Source organism: Thamnophis sirtalis, unplaced genomic scaffold (assembly GCF_051295495.1).
Source record: "Thamnophis sirtalis isolate CommonGarterSnake01/CBP01778 unplaced genomic scaffold, rThaSir2_p1.2 scaffold_11, whole genome shotgun sequence".
Classification (NCBI taxonomy): Eukaryota; Metazoa; Chordata; class Lepidosauria; order Squamata; family Natricidae; genus Thamnophis; species Thamnophis sirtalis.
This window is the reverse complement of record NW_028261391.1, coordinates 3,012,584-3,032,946: the sequence shown is the minus strand read 5'-3', so window position 1 is coordinate 3,032,946 and position 20,363 is coordinate 3,012,584. Positions and strand designations below refer to the sequence as shown.

Sequence of the window (20,363 nt, the reverse complement as noted above, 5' to 3'; positions counted from 1 at the left end):
AAATGGGAGGAGGAATTGTATGGAGTTAGATGCTATGTAGCCATAACAACATTCTTTCTCAAAAGCCAAGGTCATCCTTTGTCTTTGCACCTCTGCACCTGACCGGAACTGGATGGGTAGAATTGCCAGCATGGCAGTGGGAGATTGGACCATGGGATGGAATTGTGGATGTGGGGGCAAGATCTTGAAGTTTCAACTGGGAGGGGAAAACAAGGAAGCATTCAGATTTGGGGTTTTCCCAGATGTGCCAACATGGCTCTCTTTATAAATTGGAACTTTGAGGAATCCTTTGCCTCGGACTCTGATTTACTTTCGGATGCTATTTGGAACCCTGACAGATATTATGTCGAAATTTGCAGGGATCCAACCGGCACACAAGTAAATAATTCAGCCAGATTCATTTATAGAAGAAACTTGTTTATATACGATAATATAAAACGTGATGCATGTATACAATACCCATGCAGCTCTTGCAACGTGGTAACAAGGACAAGGACAAGAGGCACAAGTAGAAGCAAAAATCACAGAAGGTCGTAAGTGTGAAAAACGGCCCTAAGTCAGCATTTTTCAGTGCCGTTGTAACTTTGAGCGGCCGCTAAACAAATGGTTGTAAGTCAAGGACTATCTGTATTCAACTTTGCCAAAGCTACTGTACTTTTTGGACTGTAAGACGCACCAGAGTATAAGACTCACCATGATTTTGAAGAGGTAAACTGTTTTTTAAAAAAGTTTTTGCACTCTGCAGGCTTCCCAAACCCTTTGCAAGCCTCATTTTTTACCAAAAAAAGGGGGGGGGGGCATGCTCGTTTTTGCCCTCCCCCAGCCTGAAGGAGCACTCTGGAAGCCTCCTAAAGGCTATGCACATCCATTTTTGCAAAGGGGGTGGGGTTTTGGTAGGCCAAAAATGCTGTATTCAGTGTATAAGACGCACCAGATTTTTACCCTCTTTTTAAGGGGGAAAAGGTGCGTCTTATACTCCAAAAATACGGTAAGTGTCGCACCCATCGATCCAGACCGAGGAGCCACCATTCCCGATCAAATCAAGGACTTACCTGGAAAAGCTCTTTGAAAGACGGGTGGATCATAGGGTTGGGCACAAAAGGCAGGGCATAGAAAGGGAGGAATTCTGTTGTCTGGCTCAAAGCTGCCCCTTTGGTCTCCAGGTAGGTTTTGAAATACGCAATCCGTTCGTCCAAAGCTGCTTTATCCTGAGGAAAGGAATAGAAAAATGGGTCAGCATGAAGGTCTATGCAGAGGAAGAGATACCTATGGGTAGTAAATAGAGTTTTATTCAGTATCACGTGAAGTGTCAATACCACTTTATAAAGCCTTGGAAAGGCCACACTTGGAATACTGAATTCAGTTTTGGTCGCTAGGATGTAGAAAAGATGTGGAGACTCTGGAAAGCGTGCAGAGAAGAGCAACAAAGAGGATTAGGGGACTGGAGGCTAAAACATATGAAGAACGGTTGCAGGAACTGGGTATGTCTAGTTTAATGAAAAGAAGGACCAGGGGAGACATGATAGCAGTCTTCCAATATCTCAGGGGTTGCCCCAAAGAAGAGGGAGTCAAGCTATTCTCCAAAGCACCTGAGGGCAGAACAAGAAGCAATGGGTGGAAACTAATCAAGGAGAGAAGCAACTTAGAACTAAGGAGGAATTTCCTGACAGTGAGAACAATGAATCAGTGGAACAACTTGCCTCCAGAAGTTGTGAATGCTCCATCACTGGAAGTCTTTAAGAAGATGTTGGATAGCCATTTGTCTGAACCGGTATAAGGTTTCCTGCCTAGGGTTGGACTAGAAGACCTCCAAGGTCCCTTCCAACTCTCCTATTGTATTATTATTTCCTGCTGGAGGTCTGGAAGGAATCACTCTTTAAACTCAACACCTGATATTCATAGATAGGCAGATCCCCCATCCATCCATCCATCCATCCATCCATCCATCCATCCATCCATCCATCCATCCATCTATCATCTATCTCTATCTATCTATCTATCTATCTATCTATCTATCTATCTATCTATCTATCTATCTATCTATCTATCTCATTGTATCTACTATCAATCCATCCACACAAATAGACAGATAGATTGATGAGACAGAAAGATGATATGGATAGGTAGATAGGTAGGTAGGTAGATAGGTAGGTGATAGATGAATGGATGGATGGATGGAAGGAATAACTTTATTGTCACTTTGAATGTATGCTAATCCGCATACATTAAAATGAAATTTCATTGCATGCAGCTCTCAAAAGGTCACCATCTCCAAGGAGAAATTTCTCGACAATCAGGACAATTAATCAGACATGGCTTCCTTCCAAAAGCTGTGGGTGCTCAACCATGGGAGGTTTTAAAGAGGCGACCGGACGGCCATTTGTCTGAAATGGTCCAGGGCTTCCCGCCTGAGGAGGTAGTTGGACTGGAAGGCCTCCAAGTTCTCGTCCAACTCTTGCTATTCTTGTAAATACTTGCAATTTTGGACAAAGGCAACCGGCCAAGCCCACTTCAATGTTTACCCGGCAGTTTTAATTGCGCGGGGACTGGCACCAAGAAAGGAGACAGGCCACCCAGCAAGATTTGCCTTTTTCGGAGATAACATCAATTCTCACCTCTTCCATCAAACCGTCGGCCTGCAGGTGAGTTTCTGGCACCGAGAAAACAGCTTTGCGCAACCGACTGAGCTATCTGGGTATCCGATGACTAAACCAGCCGGCCACAAGTTTGGAAATGGGCAGAGTGCCAGTCCACCCCATTAAGAGCTTCAATATAATCTTGAGAAAAATCACACCTTCCCACAACCCACCAGCCACTTTGTCCGAGGCAAATCCAGTTCCCTTGAGGACTAAAACATCCCACTGGCAGCGAATAGCATCAGAAGATACTCAAACCCCGTTTGGCTTTTGCATAAAGAGAAACAAGGCACCACGAGTCCTTGACTTACGACCACAATGGAGCTCAAAAGTTTCTGTTGCTGAGCGAGACAGTTGGCAAGCCAGTCTTGCCCCATTTTGCGACCTTGGTGGCCATCCCTGGGGAATGGTGGCAATTGTTAAAACTTAGTCACACGGTTAAGGGAATCTGGCTTCCCAATTGGCTTGTCAATAGGTGTTGTGTTGCATTTCATATGGGTTGGACACCATTTTGCAACTAACAACAAGGATGGGTGAGGTCACAATACAGGTAGTCCTTGATTTACGACCATAATTGGAACTAAAACTTCCATTGCTTCCATTGTTAAATGAGATGCATTTCAATCAGAAGAGAGTTGGAAGGGACCTTGGAGGTCTTCTAGTCCAACCCCCTGCCTAGGCAGGAAACCCTATATGTCTAGTTTAATAGAAAAAAGGACCAGGGGAGACATGATAGCAGTCTCCCAATATCTCAGGGGTTTCCACAAAGAAGATGGAGTCAAACTATTCTCCAAGGCACCTGAAGGTAGAACAAGAAGCAATGGGTGGAAACTAATCAAGGAGAGAAGCAACTCAGAACTGAGGAGGAATTTCCTGACAGTTAGAACAATTAATCAGTGGAACAGAAGTTGCCTCCAGAAGTTGTGAATGGCCCAACACTGGAAGTCTTTAAGAAGATGTTGGATAGCCATTTGGCTGGAACGGTATAAGGTTTCCTGCCTAGGCAGGGGGTTGGACTAGAAGACCTCCAAGGTCCCTTCCAACTCTACTATTGTATTATTGTATTGTATTATATTATTATATTGTATTGTGTTGTGTTGTGTTGTGTTGTGTTGTATTATATTAATTATATTAATTATATTAATTATATTAATTATATTAATTATATTAATTATATTAATTATATTAATTATATTAATTATATTAATTATATTAATTATATTAATTATATTATATATTATATTATATTATATTCATATACATATAGTATATAATGTATAAATAGAACATATATGGGGTCACATGACCCGTGCTGCCAAAGTTGTAACAGTGAAAAACGGTCGTAAGTCACTTTTTCCCGGTCCCGTTGTTAACTTGGAACAGTCGCGAAATGAACCCCAATAAGTGGAAGGCTACCTGTACCTTGGTGTCTTTGTTTTTTGAATTCACATGTACCCCAATACACCAAACGACGTCCGGATCAAGACCTTCTCCTATCCAACATGCCAGCAGGCAGCATTGAAATGGAAACAGAGTTCGCCATCTGACGTTTGCAGCCAAGCGACGGTTGAAAGAAATTAAGAGGCCAGACGTGGATTGTGAAAAACGAGAGGCTGCTCAAGAGAAAACAGACGCTTCTCATTTCCGACTGGGGAGAGATGCACATGGAGAGTTTTTTGCACCCAAGGGGGCTGTAGGGAGGAAGACGAAGCGAGTGCAGGCTCTGGGCTAGGCCCTGACGGAATGGGGCGCAAATCAAATCAAACTTTCATTAAGGCGTCCGGCCCAGAAAGGCGGAACGAAGCTCCGCAATTAAAAAGAAATAAAAATAGACCCTCATGCTAGAATGGAGGCAACAAGGCAATAATTAAGAGAAAAAACAAAAAAATCCAGTTGCCTCTTGAAAAAAGCAGCTTTGGGACAAACATGACCTGGATGGCTTAGAAGCCCTTTGGAACGATCTCCCCATGGAGATCCAGACCCTTACTACCCTCCCGGCCTTCCGCAAAGCCGTTAAGTCCTGGCTGCTCCAGCAGGCCGGGGGGCTTTCGAAATATCCAGCCCCTCGGAAATTATGACTGTTGTGTATTTTATCATGTTGTTTTGTGTATTATCCCCTTCCCTTGTTTTTTGTAAGCCGCCCGGAGTCCTCCGGGAGTGGGCAGCATACAAGATCAATAAATGAAATGAAATCTCTACGGACTTTTTAGCTGTACAATTTGGGATGAAGACCCTTGGAATGAGGTGGGAGGAGGGATGGATTTCCAGAGGAAAAATGGCAGCCTACAGGAATCATTTGCATCACTCTGGTGACCCTGAGGACACAGGTAAAACCTCCAAGTGGCCTCAAGGACCCTCTCAAAGGATGCAAATGACCAGCTTTGTCTGCAAGGAATATGAATCATGAGGTTCACCTGAGGACACAGAGAAACCTCCAAGTGGCCTCAATGACCCTCTCAAAGGATGCAAATGACCAGTTTTGTCTGCAAGGAATATGAATCATGAGGTTCACCTGAGGACACAGAGAAACCTCCAAGTGGCCTCAATGACCCTCTCAAAGGATGCAAATGACCAGCTTTGTCTGCAAGGAATATGAATCATGAGGTTCACCTGAGGACACAGAGAAACCTCCAAGTGGCCTCAATGACCCTCTCAAAGGATGCAAATGACCAGCTTTGTCTGCAAGGAATATGAATCATGAGGTTCACCTGAGGACACAGAGAAACCTCCAAGTGGCCTCAATGACCCTCTCAAAGGATGCAAATGACCAGTTTTGTCTGCAAGGAGTATCAATCCTTCCCTTCCCCACCATCCAGTCAGAACTGAAGGAGCTTCTTTCAAAGAAAAAGAAGAAAGTCCTGGAAAAAAACACCTTTGGGACAACCCTGACCTGGATGACGGAGAATCTCTCCAGACTTTTAGCTATACAATTAGGGATGAAGACCCTTGGAATGGTGCGGGAATAAGAATGGATTTCCAGAGGGAAAAATTGCATACTACAGGAACCATTTGCACCACTCCGGTGACCCTGAGGACACAGGTAAAACCTCCAAGTGGCCTCAAGGACCCTCTAAAAGGATGCAAATGACCAGCTGTCTGCAAGGAATATCAATCCTTCCCTTCCCCACCATCCAGTTAGAGCTGAAGAAGCTTCTTGGAGGAGAAGCGAAGTGTCTTCAAAAGAAAAAAACCAGAAAATCCAGTTGCCTCTTGATGTAAAAGCCCCTTTGGGACAACCATGACCTGGATGACGGAGATTCAGTGGTGAAATTCAATTTTTTCTCTCTACTGGTTCTGTTAGGGGGAGGGAGGGGGGGCTTGGTGGTCATGTGACTGGGTAGGCATGGCTTGGTGGTCATGTGACCAGGCGGGCATGGCTGCACAACCGACTCACACACCATGTAAAAAGCAGCTGGACTTCCCACAAAATGTCAAGGGATTCCGGGGCCATTCAAAGGAGATGATGATTCAGAGAGGAGAATTTTACCGGCTTCCCCACGGCGTGCTTCAGTAGGAAGATGGCGAAGTGGATGTGGAGGTAGAACTCCAGCTTCTGAGCCACAGCTTCTTGCTCTCGGACGGAGGCAGGGATGCGCTCTTCCCACAGCTCGAAGAAGACGTCCTGGTCTCCATCACTAAAGGACATCAGCAGATCCTTCCAAAGAGACCCCCCAAAAACCAAGTTAGATCTTTGGGAAATTATTTTAAGATGGTGGAAATGGAAATGTCTTATTTCGCATGTTCCGTTTCTGAACGCGCACTTTGGGTTTTGGAACCAGGAGACAGTGAGTTCTAGTCCCACCTTAGGCATGAAAGCCAATTTGGGTACATTGGGCCAATCACCAGGCAATTGGGAGTCCTAGTCCCACTTTAGGCATGGAAGGCTGGCTAGGTGACTCTGGGCCAATCCACAGGAAATTCAGAGTTCCAGTCCCACCTTAGGCATGGAAGGCTGGCTATGTGACTGGGTCAATCACCAGGAAATTGGGAGTTCTAGTCCTACCTTAAGCATGGAAGGCTGGTTAGGTGATTGGGTCAATCACCAGGAAATTGGGAGTTCTAGTCCTACCTTAAGCATGGAAGGCTGGTTAGGTGATTGGGTCAATCACCAGGAAATTGGGAGTTCTAGTCCCACTTTAGGAATGGAAGGCTGGCTATGTGACTGGGTCAATCACCAGGAAATTGGGAGTTCTAGTCCCACCTTAGGCATGGAAGGCTGGTTAGGTGACTGGGTCAATCACCAGGAAATTGGGAGTTCTAGTCCTACCTTAAGCATGGAAGGCTGGTTAGGTGACTGGGTCAATCACCAGGAAATTGGGAGTTCTAGTCCCACCTTAGGCATGGAAGGCTGGTTAGGTGACTGGGTCAATCACCAGGAAATTGGGAGTTCTAGTCCCACCTTAGACATGGAAGGCTGGCTAGGTGACTCTGGGCCAATCCACAGGAAATTGGGAGTTCTAGTCCCACCTTAGGCATGGAAGGCTGGCTAGGTGACTGGGTTAATCACCAGGAAATTGGGAGTTCTAGTCCTACCTTAAGCATGGAAGGCTGGCTGGCTGACTTTGGTCTAATCGCTCTCTCAGCCCAACTCCTCTCCTCCCACAAGGTCACTTCCAGTTTTCCAGTTTTCTCATAGAGCCGGTTTAAGCCTTCCAGAGCCTCCCTGAAGCCTCCGGAGGGCTTCCGGGGGGGGGGGAGGCTGTTCTTGCCCTCCCCAGGCTCCTATAAAGCCTCTGGAGCCTGGAAAGGACAAAAAAAGCATGCAGAAAATGGGGGGGGGGACGCCTCTCATGCACGCATGCACACTGGGGGGGATGTTGTGTGTTGCATTATGGGTGCGGCACACCCGCGCACGACCCCACCTGCGCTCTCCCCCCTTATGGCAGGTTCGCCATCGCAGGTATAGGATATCCCGATTGAGCAGAGAGGTGGGCTAGAACAGTGTTTCTCAACCTTGGTAACTTGAAGATGTCCGGACTTCAACTCCCAGAATTCCCCAGCCAGCATTCGCTGGCTGGGGAATTCTGGGAGTTGAAGTCCGGACATCTTCAAGTTACCAAGGTTGAGAAACACTGGGCTAGAAGACCTCCTAGGTTCCTTCCAACTCTGATGATGATGGTGACACCCCCCTCCCCCCCCCTTTAAAGGAAGCTTTTACCTGAACGATTAGAGCCTTGGAGTCTTTTGCAGAATTGCTTCTAGTTTTGGGGAGCGGTTTCCCTTTTATTTTACATTCTTTGGTAAACGTCTTCACCGTGTCTTCAAATTCCGCAAAATCCAAATACTGCAAAGGCAAGAAGGCAAAGGAGGATCTGTCACCCGTTTCCCATTGAAGACCGTCGGCAAAGAAATATTAGAGAAAATGTCGATGGAGATTCATCCAAGTCATGGTTGTCCCAAAGGTGCCTTTTTTTTTTCAGGAGGAAACCGAACTTTCTGGTTTTCTTTCTTTGAAGACGTTTCACTTCTCACCCAAGAAGCTTCTTCAGTTCTGACCGGATGGTGGGGAAGGGAAGGATTGATGCTCCTTGCAGGCAGCTGGTCATTTGCATCCTTTTAGAAGGTCCTTGAGGCCGCTTGGAGATTCACCACTCATTTAGTGGTGTAAATGGGGGTGGAGCCTCACCGACCTCATTTATCTCCAGTCTTCAACATGGTCCTTTCAGCAGCTCCGAGAAGATTCCACACTCATTTGCACCACTCAGGTGACCCTGAGGACACAGGTAAAACTCCAAGTGGCCTCAACGACCCTCTGAAAGGATGCAAATGACCAGCTGTCTGCAAGGAATGTGAATCCTGAGGGTCACCTGAGGACACAGGTAAACCTCCAAGTGGCCTCAATGACCCTCTCAAAGGATGCAAATGACCAGCTGTCTGCAAGGAATATGAATCCTGAGGGTCACCTGAGGACACAGATAAACCTCCAAGTGGCCTCAAGGACCCTCTCAAAGGATGCAAATGACCAGCTGTCTGCAAGGAATATGAATCCTGAGGGTCACCTGAGGACGCAGATTAACCTCCAAGTGGCCTCAATGACCCTCTCAAAGGATGCAAATGACCAGCTGTCTGCAAGGAATATGAATCCTGAGGGTCACCTGAGGACACAGATAAACCTCCAAGTGGCCTCAATGACCCTCTCAAAGGATGCAAATGACCAGCTGTGTGCAAGGAATATGAATCCTGAGGGTCACCTGAGGACACAGATAAACCTCCAAGTGGCCTCAATGACCCTCTAAAAGGATGCAAATGACCAGCTGTCCGCAAGGAATATGAATCCTGAGGGTCACCTGAGGACACAGATAAACCTCCAAGTGGCCTCAATGACCCTCTAAAAGGATGCAAATGACCAGCTGTCTGCAAGGAATATGAATCCTGAGGGTCATCTGAGGACACAGATAAACCTCCAAGTGGCCTCAATGACCCTCTAAAAGGATGCAAATGACCAGCTGTCTGCAAGGAATATGAATCCTGAGGGTCACCTGAGGACACAGATAAACCTCCAAGTGGCCTCAATGACCCTCTAAAAGGATGCAAATGACCAGCTGTCTGCAAGGAATATGAATCCTGAGGGTCACCTGAGGACACAGATAAACCTCCAAGTGGCCTCAATGACTCTCTAAAAGGATGCAAATGACCAGCTGTCTGCAAGGAGTATCAATCCTTCCATTCCCCACCATCCAGTCAGAGCTGAAGAAGCTTCTTGGATGAGAAGCGAAATGCCTTCAAAAGAAAAAAACCAGAAAGTCCAGTTGCCTCCTAAAAAAAAAAAAAATGCATCTTTTTTTAAATTTAAATTTTTTTTTTCCCAAAACAAACACAACACATAAAATCGTCCTTCCTTACACACTGTAGAAAGTGTATCAGTTGGTTACAAAAGGCTTTCGTGCATCTTTTGATCTTACTGAAAATGTTTCCAGGGGTTTTCTGGGGTACAAAAGGCTGCAGGTTTTCAAGGGGGGGGGGAGGTACCATTCATTCAGTGGCCGTTTGAAGTGACAACAGCATCGAGAAAAGGGATTTACGACTGTTTTTCTCAATTGCAACTATTGCAGCCATAGTCACGTCATCAAAATTCAGAGGCTTGGCAACTGACTCATACTTATGGCCACTGTTGTGTCCCGGGGTCATATTCCTTCAGTTGTTAAGTTAGGAAAGAACTGAACTCTTTTGCGATCTTCTGACAAGCAGACTCAATGGGGAAGCCAGGTTCACTTAACAACCGTATTCCTAACTTAACAACTGAAGGAATTCACTTAACAACGGTGGCAAGAAAGATGGTAAAATGGAGCAAAAGCCACGTAAAAACTGTCTCGCTTAGCAACAGAAATGATGGCCTCAATGATGTCGTAAGTGAAGGATTACCCATATCTCTTTCTTTAGTCCCCATATTATCACTTTCTCCGTTTTTATTTTACAGAATGTGTTTTTCATTTGTGAACCAACTGGAGACATTATAAGACCTTACAAGGTGGCTGGTCTACATATTGGATTTATAAATAAACCCAAAGTGGCCCAGGGCTTGGCAGCGGCTTCCGTCCCAGGGGTGGAAGGGCCTTTGGGGGCCCGACGTGTCAAAAATTCAAGGAAAACCTACCTCTTTCACCATTCCCAGGAGCTCTGCCTCATAAGCCAGCACGTCACCCATCATCAAATGTCAAACAAGGAGAACCTGCAAATATAGTTTGAATGTGGGTTACTGAACAGACCGCTAGATGAAGCTTTTGCAATACGTATCTCAAAACCGTCTTTCAAATCGTTCCAATATTTTTCATATCTGAATCAGATTATTTGTAAGTGGGACTGGACAGGCTGCAGGGGGAAGGATTTTTCATTCAAAAGGTGGGGATTTTTTATGCTGTTCTAAGTAGAATAGAATAGAACAGAACATATTGGAATGAAGAATAGAATAGAATAGGAATAGGATATGAATAATAGAACAGAACATATTGGAATGAAGACTAGAATAGAATAGAACATATTGGAATGAAGAATAAAATAGGAATAGAATAGCAATAGAACAGAATATTGGAATGAAGAATAGAATAGGAATAGAATAGAACACAATATTGGAATGAAGAATAGAATAGAATAGGAATAGAATATGAACAATAGAACAGAACATATTCGAATGAAGAATAGAATAGAATAGAACATATTGGAATGAAGAATAAAATAGGAATAGAATAGCAATAGAACAGGAATAGAACAGAATATTGGAATGAAGAATAGAATAGAATAGGAATAGAATAGGAATAATAGAACAGAAACATATTGGAATGAAGAATAAAATAGGAATAGAATAGGACTAGAACAGAATATTGGAATGAAGAATAGAATAGAATAGGACTAGAATATGAATAATAGAACAGAACATATTGAAATGAAGAATAGAATAGGAATAGAATAGAACAGAACATATCGGAATGAAGAATAGCATAGCATAGCATAGAATAGAATAGCATAGAATAGAATAGAATTCTTCATTGGCCAGGTGTGGTTGGACACACAAGGAATTGGTCTTTGGTGCAGATGCTCTCAGTGGACATAAAAAGACAAGATACATTCATCACAAATCATAAGGTACAGCACTTAGTGATAGTCAGAGGATATAAATAAGCAATCAAATCATACGAGGAAACAATATTAATATAAATCGTAAGGATGCAAGCAACAAAGTTACAGTCATACAGTCATAAGCGGGAGGAGATGGGGGATAGGAAGAATGAGATTAATAGTAATAGTAAAGTAGCAATAGCACTGCTTGGCCACGGACTCATATTTATGACGGTGCAGTGTCCCGGAGTCATGTGATCTCCTTTTGAGATCTTCTGACAAGCAAAATCCATGGTGGAAGCCAGAGTCACTTAACAACCATGTCACTAACTGAACCACTGCAGGGATTCGCCCAACAACCGTGGCAAGAAAGGTTGTAATATATGACAAAACTCACTGAACCAATGTCTCACTTAACAACAAAACCGTTGGGCTCAATTATGGTCGTAGGTCTACCCTCTTCTGCTCTGTGATTCCTGGAAAGCCTTCAGCCTGCCCTCTTTCCTCCACTGGCAGCTCAAGCTCTCATTTGAAAACGCCAGTGGTTTTGACTGGCTTGGGAAAAGCAGCAGGCTCCTCAAAAGTACAGGAGGTCCTCGACTTACAAACATTCATTTAGTGACCGTTCAAAGTTACAACGGCACTGGAATAAAGTGACTTAGGGCTGTTTTTCATAGCGACGAACTTTGCAGCATCCCCCAAACTTCAGACACATTTTTCAGATAGCGTGCAACTCTCTTTACAACCCCAGTGATTCACTTAACGACTCTGGCGAGAAAAGCCATAAAATGGGGCTTAACAAGAGAAATCTGGGGCTCAATTGTGGTCGTAAGTCGAGGACTGCCCGTAGTTTAAGGCAGTATATGCTAAAGCAGGGATGGCTAACCCTTTTGTCACCGCGTGTTGTGAGTGCGTGCACGCACCCATAATGAAATGCATGTACGAACCCCCCCCCACGCCCCTCCCCTCTTGTGCATGCATGTGTGACACCCCCCCTCCCGAATACCCAATTTTGGGTCTAGTAGGCCTCCCTGCAGCCTCCTGGGAGCAAAAATGGGACAGCACACACACACATACACACACACACCTGTGCTCCCCCCATCCCCTGCACATGCGACCCTCCCCAGCCCCCATGGATGTGCACGTGTTTTGGCCAAGACCCCCAAAATCAGATGGCCGACAGGAGGCGCACAAGCATGCACACGCAATCTGAACTGGGGCGATGTCTTTGGCACCTGTGGCGCCATCTGTGGGACGCGTAGCATAGATTCCCCATCCGGGTGCTAAAGGTTTACTCCTCTTGAAGATTTTCTTGCACCTCATGCTAGATTAACTGTCAGCCTCTACTTTCCTGCTGCTTCGGCTGCCATTGAAACGGGGAGGGGGGGGGCATGGTATTTGGGAGGGGATTACTAATTGTGCTGGAGGAAGATTCTGGAGTTTCTGCTGCCTGTCTGACTGCGCATGCGGAGGAGGTTTCCCGCCAAGGCCAACGGCACCGACATTCCATCTTGGTGATGCCTTTCGAAGTTATCTCGCACCTGACACTTGGGAGAATTATGATTGGACTGCGACTGGGATGCCAAGGGGTGGGGAATGGGTCATTCTATATATCACTCGCTTTCGCACCTAAATAATCAGTCTTCGCTTTGCTACGCTTCTGATCATTTATAATTAGTAAAAGTACACTTGATTTCTATCAATGGAGTCTTGTGGTCTTCTTTCCTGATTACTCAATGAAGGAGTGCTGACATTAACTCCAAGCCCTTTCAGCAGTAAGAATTTTATTCCTGTTCCCAGTTTCCTCACTAGGTGTGGAGTAGAAGCTCACCTGGTGACTCTTAGAAATAATCTATATTCTCCTTCCAGATTTCCCTAAGTCTGTTCATTTTCCTGCCTCCCTTCCGAATTCCTCTTTAAAAGATCAGGCAGGTGGCAGCATTTAGCTAATAAGTGTTGGATTTTAAAAATCCTTGAAGTATCTTTGTCTTTGTATCTTTGTGTAAGACGAGGGGTGTCAAAACACATGACCCTCCTTTATTTTTATTTTTCTTCCTAGCATTTTACCCCCAAATGCAGGTATCGCTTTTTTTCCCCACAATGTCGATCAGTTCGTGGCAACAGATATAGAGTTTATGTTGTGGGCTGGGAGACGACGACGGCCCCAAAAGTCACCCGGTCAGTTCTCGTCCCTAACACAGGACTAGAACTTACCATCACCTGGTTTCTAGCCTGGCACCTTAACAGCTACAATAAACTGGTTGGCATGTCTCGGGCTTCATAGGTATCAAAACAGACTCCACACGGGTAGTTTTCGACTTCAGTTCATTTCGTGATTGTTCTAAGAGACACAATTGCTGGCAAAAGTGACTTCAAACTGTTTTCCATAAATCAAACCAAACTGTTTTACGTAAATCATAAACTTCCTAACAGGGAGGATGATTAACCAGTGGAAGAGCATGCCTTCAATCGTGCACGCTCCATCACTGGATGTCCTTAAGAAGAGTCTACCCACATGTGCCAGAGGTGGCACACTGAGCCCTCTATGTGGGAACATGCGCCATCGCCAGCTGCTCTTCTGGTTTCCAGCGCGCATGATCTTCACGCATGCCGGAACCCCAGAAACCTGAAGTCCAGCTGGCCGGTGCATATGTGCATCCCGGCAACCTGATATTTGGATTTCCGGCGCTCCAACATGTGCAAAGACCAGCTGGCTGGCATGCATGTACATGCCAGAAACCTGAAGGCCAGGTGGCCAGCACATGCATGCGCACCATCCAGATGGTCTTCGGGTTTCAAGGGCTGCGGCACAGGTGAAGACCAGCCAGCTGGCGCACGCATGTGCACATGCTTCGGTTTGCGCCCTCAGTGCCGAAAAGGTTTGGCACCACTGGTCTAGACAGCCACTTATCTGAAATGGTATAGGACCATGATAGGAATCCTAGGGCACGTGAGCCACAGGTAGCACATGGAGCCCTCTCTGTGGGCGCACGAGCCATCGCCCCACTCAGCTCCACCGCGCATGCATGGACGCCTCCCACCAACCAGCTGATTTTCGGGTCTCTGCTTTGCATGCGGGAGATGCGCGCACCTGCGCAGCGGGCAGGGGGAGTGCGCCGCCCCATTTTTGGTTTTAGGAGGCTTCAGGGAGGCCTGCTAGGCTCAGAACAGGGTGTGGGTTGTGTGTGTGTGTGTCTGTGCAGCACACACCCCTGTGCCCTGTTTTTGGTCCCGGGAGGCTTCAGAGAAACCTGTGAAGCCCACAAAGGGAGGGTGTGTTTGTATGTGTTTGCACACATGCGAGTGCAAGGGGTCTCACGCATGCGCAGATGGCGGAAGCAACATGGTTGTGTTGTGCGTGCATGCGCAGTGGGTCAGGGCACATTGCATTATGGGTGTGGGCAAGCGTGTGCGGGCTGTCGTGTGTGCCTGCGATTTTGGCGCACGAGGACAAGGTTGGCCATTCCTTTTAGTTCTAGTTTACCACCAAATTCTTGTCTAGCCCAATGTATACCCCTCCCTCCCTCCACGCTCCCCCCCAACCCCCCTCCTCCTTCCCCCCCCCCAACTTCCCAGAACCCGTACACGGTACGGATTTTTAACAAACACAGTCTAAAATCTATTGAGAAAAAAGAAATAAAGAAATTAATGACATCTCTACATTGACCTTAGCTTCTTCTTGCTGAGCTAACTTTAAACAGTGGTAGAGACTAACTTGATTCTGCACCTAATAACGGCGGCAAGACTGTTGGTGGCGCAATACTGGAAGAAGGAAGACTTGCCTACAACCCAAGAATGGACATTGAAAGTCACAAACTTAGCCGAGATGGCTAAAATATCGGCATATCTTAAAGACCACTCAAATGAGAGATATAAACGAGACTGGAAAAAATGGATTGGCTATGTACAAAATAAATACGGGACCAAGAAATTCCAGTTAGCCTATGCTTAAGATCAGGAATGATTTAAATTGTTTAAGGTTAGCCATCCCTGGTATAGGATCTCCCGCTTGAGCCAGGGGGCTGGACTAGAAGACCTCCAAGGTCCCTTCCAGCTCGATTCTCTTCTAAATTCTAAATGTAACGTAGACTTGCGCAATCAACCTTCCTCCAAATAAGTTAAGCCGGGAGAGAGATTCTGGATGGGTATTAATGAGACCACCACCACTGGCAGCATTAAAATGTAACACATATAAGCTAAACAGGGAAACTTAAAAAAAAGAAACCCGTATCGAAGGCAACAGCATAGCAATTTCACATGGCTGTCAAGGAAAAATACACAGATGTGGCCAGGGACCACCATGAATCAAACCAAGCTCACAGAGATCTTTCCTTAATTATACAATAAAATAAAACTTTACACGGCCATTAGTCAAAAGTGTTAACAGGGGCTCAACTGTACCTTAATTCTGATTATTTCCAACCACAGGACTGAGGATCAGAATGTGCCATATCTGGCTCTTTTTCCCCTTCTCCTCTTGTCCTTAACCTCCATCAAAGTCCTCAGCTTGGCAACTGTTTTGTTTAGTGACCATTTGAAGTTACAAGGGGACTGAAAAAAAAGGGACCGGTCCTCACATTTACGACCATCCCAGCATCCCCCACGGTCACATGATCAAAATTTGGTAACAGGCATATATATTAGCAATAGCAATAGCAGTTAGACTTATATACCGCTTCATAGGCCTTTCAGCTCTCTCTAAGCGGTTTACAGAGTCAGCATATCGCCCCCACAGTCTGGGTCCTCATTTTACCCACCTCGGAAGGATGGAAGGCTGAGTCAACCCTGAGACGGTGAGATTTGAACCGTCGAACTGCAGATTTATTTATTTATTTATTTATTAGACTTATATACTGCTTCATAGGGCTTTCGGCCCTCTCTAAGCGGTTTACAAATTTTTTAGCAAATTGAGTCAGCAACTTGCCCCCACAATCTGGGTCCTCATTTCACCCACCTCGGAAGGATGGAAGGCTGAGTCGACCTTGAGCTGGTGAGATTTGAACCGCTGAACTGCAGTTCACAGTCAGCTGAAGTGGCTGCAGTACTGCACCCTAATCACTGCGCCACCTCGGCTCTATTAGGAGGGTTGCAGCAGGTCATGTGACCTCATGGGATTGGCGATCTTCTCAACCAGTTTCCGACAAGCGAAATCAAGGGGGAAAGCTGGATTCACTGAACAACTGTATGATTCACTTAACAACTGCGTGATTCGCTCAGCCATACTTATTCATTTAACAACCATGGCAAAAAGGTAATACAGGTAATCTCGACTTTGCGAAAGTTCTTTTAGTGAGTTCTTTCAAAGTTACAACGGCACTGAAAAAAGTGACTGAGGGCCGTTTCTCACACTTACGACCATTGCTGCATCCCCCAAGGTTACGTGATCAAAATTCAGATGCTTAGCAACTGACTCATATTTGTGACGGTTGCAGTGTCCCGGGGTCACGTGATCCTCTTTTGCGACCTTCTGACAAGCAGAGCCAATGGGGAAGCCAACAACTAGGTTACTAATTTAACAACTGCAGTGATTCACTTAACAACTGGGGCTAGAAATGTTGTCAAATGAGGCAAAAGTCACTTAACAAATGTTTCACTTAGCGACATGAAATTTTAGGCTCGATTTTGGTCATAACTCAAGGACTACCTGTAAAACCAGACATGACTCATTTAATAGGAGCCGAGGTGGCGCAGTGGTTAGGGTGCAGTACTGCAGGCCACTTCAGCTGACTTGTTATCTGCAGTTCGGCGGTTCAAATCTCACTGGCTCAGGGTTGACTCAGCCTTCCATCCTTCCGAGGTGGGTGAAATGAGGACCCGGATTGTTGTTGGGGGCGATATGCTGACTCTGTAAACCGCTTAGAGAGGGCTGAAAGCCCTATGAAGCGGTATATAAGTCTAACTGCTATTGCTATTGCTATAATAATTGTCTTGTTTAACAATAGAAATTCTGATTCCCTTTTCGTTCATCTATTGAAAGGGTCATTTTGCTAGTGCAAAGTTTCACCTCTTGTAGAAATCTCGTTTTCATCATTGTGCAAACGACGAATTCATTGTAACTTGCCATTCTATGGCATAAATTATTGGAGATCGTAGTCCTTGATTTATGACAATTTGCTTAGTGACCATTCAAACTTACAACGGCGTTGAAGTCAATTATGATCACTTTTCACACTTATGACCGTTGCAGCATCCCCGTGGTCATGTGATCAAAATTCAGGCGCTTGGCGACTGACTTAGATTTGTAACGGTTGCAGTGTCCTGGGGTCACGTGGTCCCCTTTTGCGACCTTCTCACAAGCGAAGTCAATGGAGAAGCCAGGTTCACTTAACAACTGTGTCACTAACAACGGCAGTGATTCACTTAACAACCGGGAAATTAGAAACGTCGTCAAATTCACTTAACGAATGTCTCACTTTAACAACAGAAATTTTGGGTTCAATTGTGGTCGTAAGTCGAGGATTACTTATTTATCAAGTTTAGAAATTGCCCCTCACAGTGGGACTTTGCGTGGTGTAGAAATACAATTTCAAAACTTTATATCAAATTTAAATAAGAGCAACACAGCCAAATGATAATTTGAAATAAAAAAACCAGCTGTGCTTCCATAACACACCCTTAGAGTGCAGCACTGCAGGCTACTTCAGCTGACTGCAGTTCTGCAGTTTGGCGGTTCAAATCTCACCGGCTCAAGGTTGACTCAGCCTTCCATCCTTCCGAGGTGGGTAAAATGAGGACCCGGAGTGTTGTTGGGGGCAATATGCTGACTCTGTAAACCGCTTAGAGAGGGCTGAAAGCCCTATGAAGCGGTATATAAGTCTAACTGCTATTGCTATTATGATTAATTACTTTAAATTTTGAAAGTTTACCTAAGATTATGCACATTATATAAGAATTGTGCAACAAACTTGGGAATCAAAATGTGCCAAGGGCCCAGTTTCTTGGGTTTTACTGTTAGTTGGCTAACTGTACAGTGTGTTTGTGCATATGTGGTATTTTTTATTGTTTTATTCATTGGTTTAAATCCATTAATAAAGCAATTAATTGCTTAATTGTTTTATAATTTTAGAATTGCAAGCCACCCAGAGTAACTTGGCGGAAATCGATGGCTATAGAAATTGAATAAATAAATGTGTGCAAGTGTGGGACAAACGTTTTAATACCGAGAAACAAGCATTTAGTCCTCGACTTACAACAGTGACCATTTCAACATTTCAACATTACAACAGCACTGGCAAAAAGGACTTATGGGTATTTTTCACCCTTACGACCTTTGCAGCATCCCCATAATCATGCGTTCAAAATTCGAATGCTTGGCAATGACTCCTATTTATGACGGTCTCATCGTTCCCCAGGTCACGTGATTCATCCTGATGCGACCTTCTGACAAGCAAAGTCAACGGGGGAAGCCCGGTTCACTTAACGACCGTGTTGCAAATTTAACAACGGCAGTTTCGCTTAACAACGATGGCAAGAATAGTCCTAAAATGGGGCAACTTAACAAATGACTCGCTTAAAACAAGAGATGTTGGGCTCCATGGTGGTCGTAAGTCGAGGACTACCTGTACTTGGTACAGGCAGACGCTCAACAGGTAAAGCTTTTTCCCAGGCAGAGATGCTGGGTAGCCATTTGGCCTACTTGGCCGGCCAAGAACACGTCATTTTAGGCAATTACCCTGAGCATGTGCAGAGCGCCACTCAAAGTCACTCCCTTTCCCATATCAGAACAGTAAGCCCTTCAGTTGCCTGGGACTACAACCCCCATGTTCCCCAGCCACGATGGCTGTGGCTCCTGGGATATGGGGCTGTCTCCCCACCTTCCCATTTGGTATTGGACTCCAAAAGCGAGCAGCCTCCCCCGCCCCCCCCCCCGCACCGGGATGTCTGTGGAGCATGGGTGTTGTAGTCCGGCATGGAAAGAGGCACGGAGAGGCGGCTTCCAATCGTCCGACTGGCCTGGGCTTCCTTTCCAAGGGCCCTCCCGACGGCGGAGGTCTTCGCCCGTCTCTTCCCCGCCCGCCTTACCTGCCGCGTCGGATACCGACAAGCAGGCCGCGGCCTCCTTGCCTCTCGTCGCCTAGCAACGCCGACAGGGCCGCTTTTTTTTCCCCAGGCGGCGTCAGGGTCACGTGGCTTTCCTCGCGGCCCAATGAGCGACGCGGCCTCTGGTCAGGTGACTCGGCGACGCCCGGGATGGGGTGGGGGAAATGTAAACGGCGTCTCCTAGCAACGGCGATACGCGAGGAGAGGCTTGCGTGGAGCCTTCCGCTTGGCTTCTCCAACCGGGCGCCCTTCAGATATTCTGGCCGGCTTCCATTATTCCCTGTGGATGGGATTCCTGGCGCCCCATTTCTGGAAGGGGAAGCTGGGACCCACAGCACACTGAGCCTATACAAAGCAAAGGGTTCCTACAAACGGTCCCTCAACCTTGGCCACTTTAAGATGGGTGGACTTCAACTCCCAGAATTCCCCAGCCAGCTATGCTGGCTGGGGAATTCTGGGAGTTGAAGTCCACTCATCTTAAAGTGGCCAAGATTGAGAAAACTGAGCTAGAATAGATGGACAGTTGCAGAGAAACTATTCTAAAAGCTAGAGATTGGGGGAATCATTTAGTTAATATTTGCATGTAAAAATAACTTATTTCCAAATTTTGTTATAAAAATAACACATAAGCAAGGAGAAAGGGACACGGTGGCTCAGTGGCTAAGACACTGAGCTTGTCGATCAAAAAGGTCAGCAGTTTGGCTGTTCGAATCCCTAGCGCCGTGTAACGGAGTGAGCTCTCATTATTTGTCCCAGCTTCTGCCAACCTAGCAGTTCGAAAGCACTTAAATAATGCAAGTAGAAAAATAGGAACCACCTTTGGTGGGAAGGGAACAGTGTTGAGTCATGCCGACCACATGACCACAGAGACGTCTTCGGACAGCGCCGGCTCTTTGGCTTTGAAATGGAGATGAGCAGCGCCCTCTAGAGTCGGGAACGACTAGCACATGTGTGCGAGGGGAATCTTTACCTATCTATCTATATCTATCTATCTATCTATCTATCTATCTATCTATCTATCTATTATCTATCTATCTCTAGCTATCTATCTCTATCTATCTCTTTCTTTCTTTCTTTCTCATTGTATCTACCTATCAATCCATCCACGGAAATAGATAGATGGATAAACAGATA

At 45.7% G+C, this 20,363-nt stretch overlaps 1 protein-coding gene across 2 annotated transcripts in view; it reads right to left on the bottom strand.

Annotated features, from left to right (window-relative positions):
• The window catches only part of ARMC9 (armadillo repeat containing 9), a 120,040-nt gene extending 100,757 nt beyond the window's left edge, over positions 1-19,283 (bottom strand). For both annotated transcript variants that reach the window (XM_087725059.1, XM_087725061.1), the window contains exons 1-5: positions 19,212-19,283; positions 10,231-10,305; positions 7,795-7,920; positions 6,124-6,291; positions 1,053-1,208 (exon numbers count right to left, since the gene is read on the bottom strand). In XM_087725059.1, the coding sequence (XP_087581185.1) occupies positions 1,053-1,208; positions 6,124-6,291; positions 7,795-7,920; positions 10,231-10,284 (504 nt within the window). In that variant the 5' untranslated portion in view covers positions 10,285-10,305; positions 19,212-19,283. The remainder of the gene's footprint in view (positions 1-1,052; positions 1,209-6,123; positions 6,292-7,794; positions 7,921-10,230; positions 10,306-19,211) is intronic.
• Between the last annotated feature and the right edge of the window lie 1,080 nt (positions 19,284-20,363).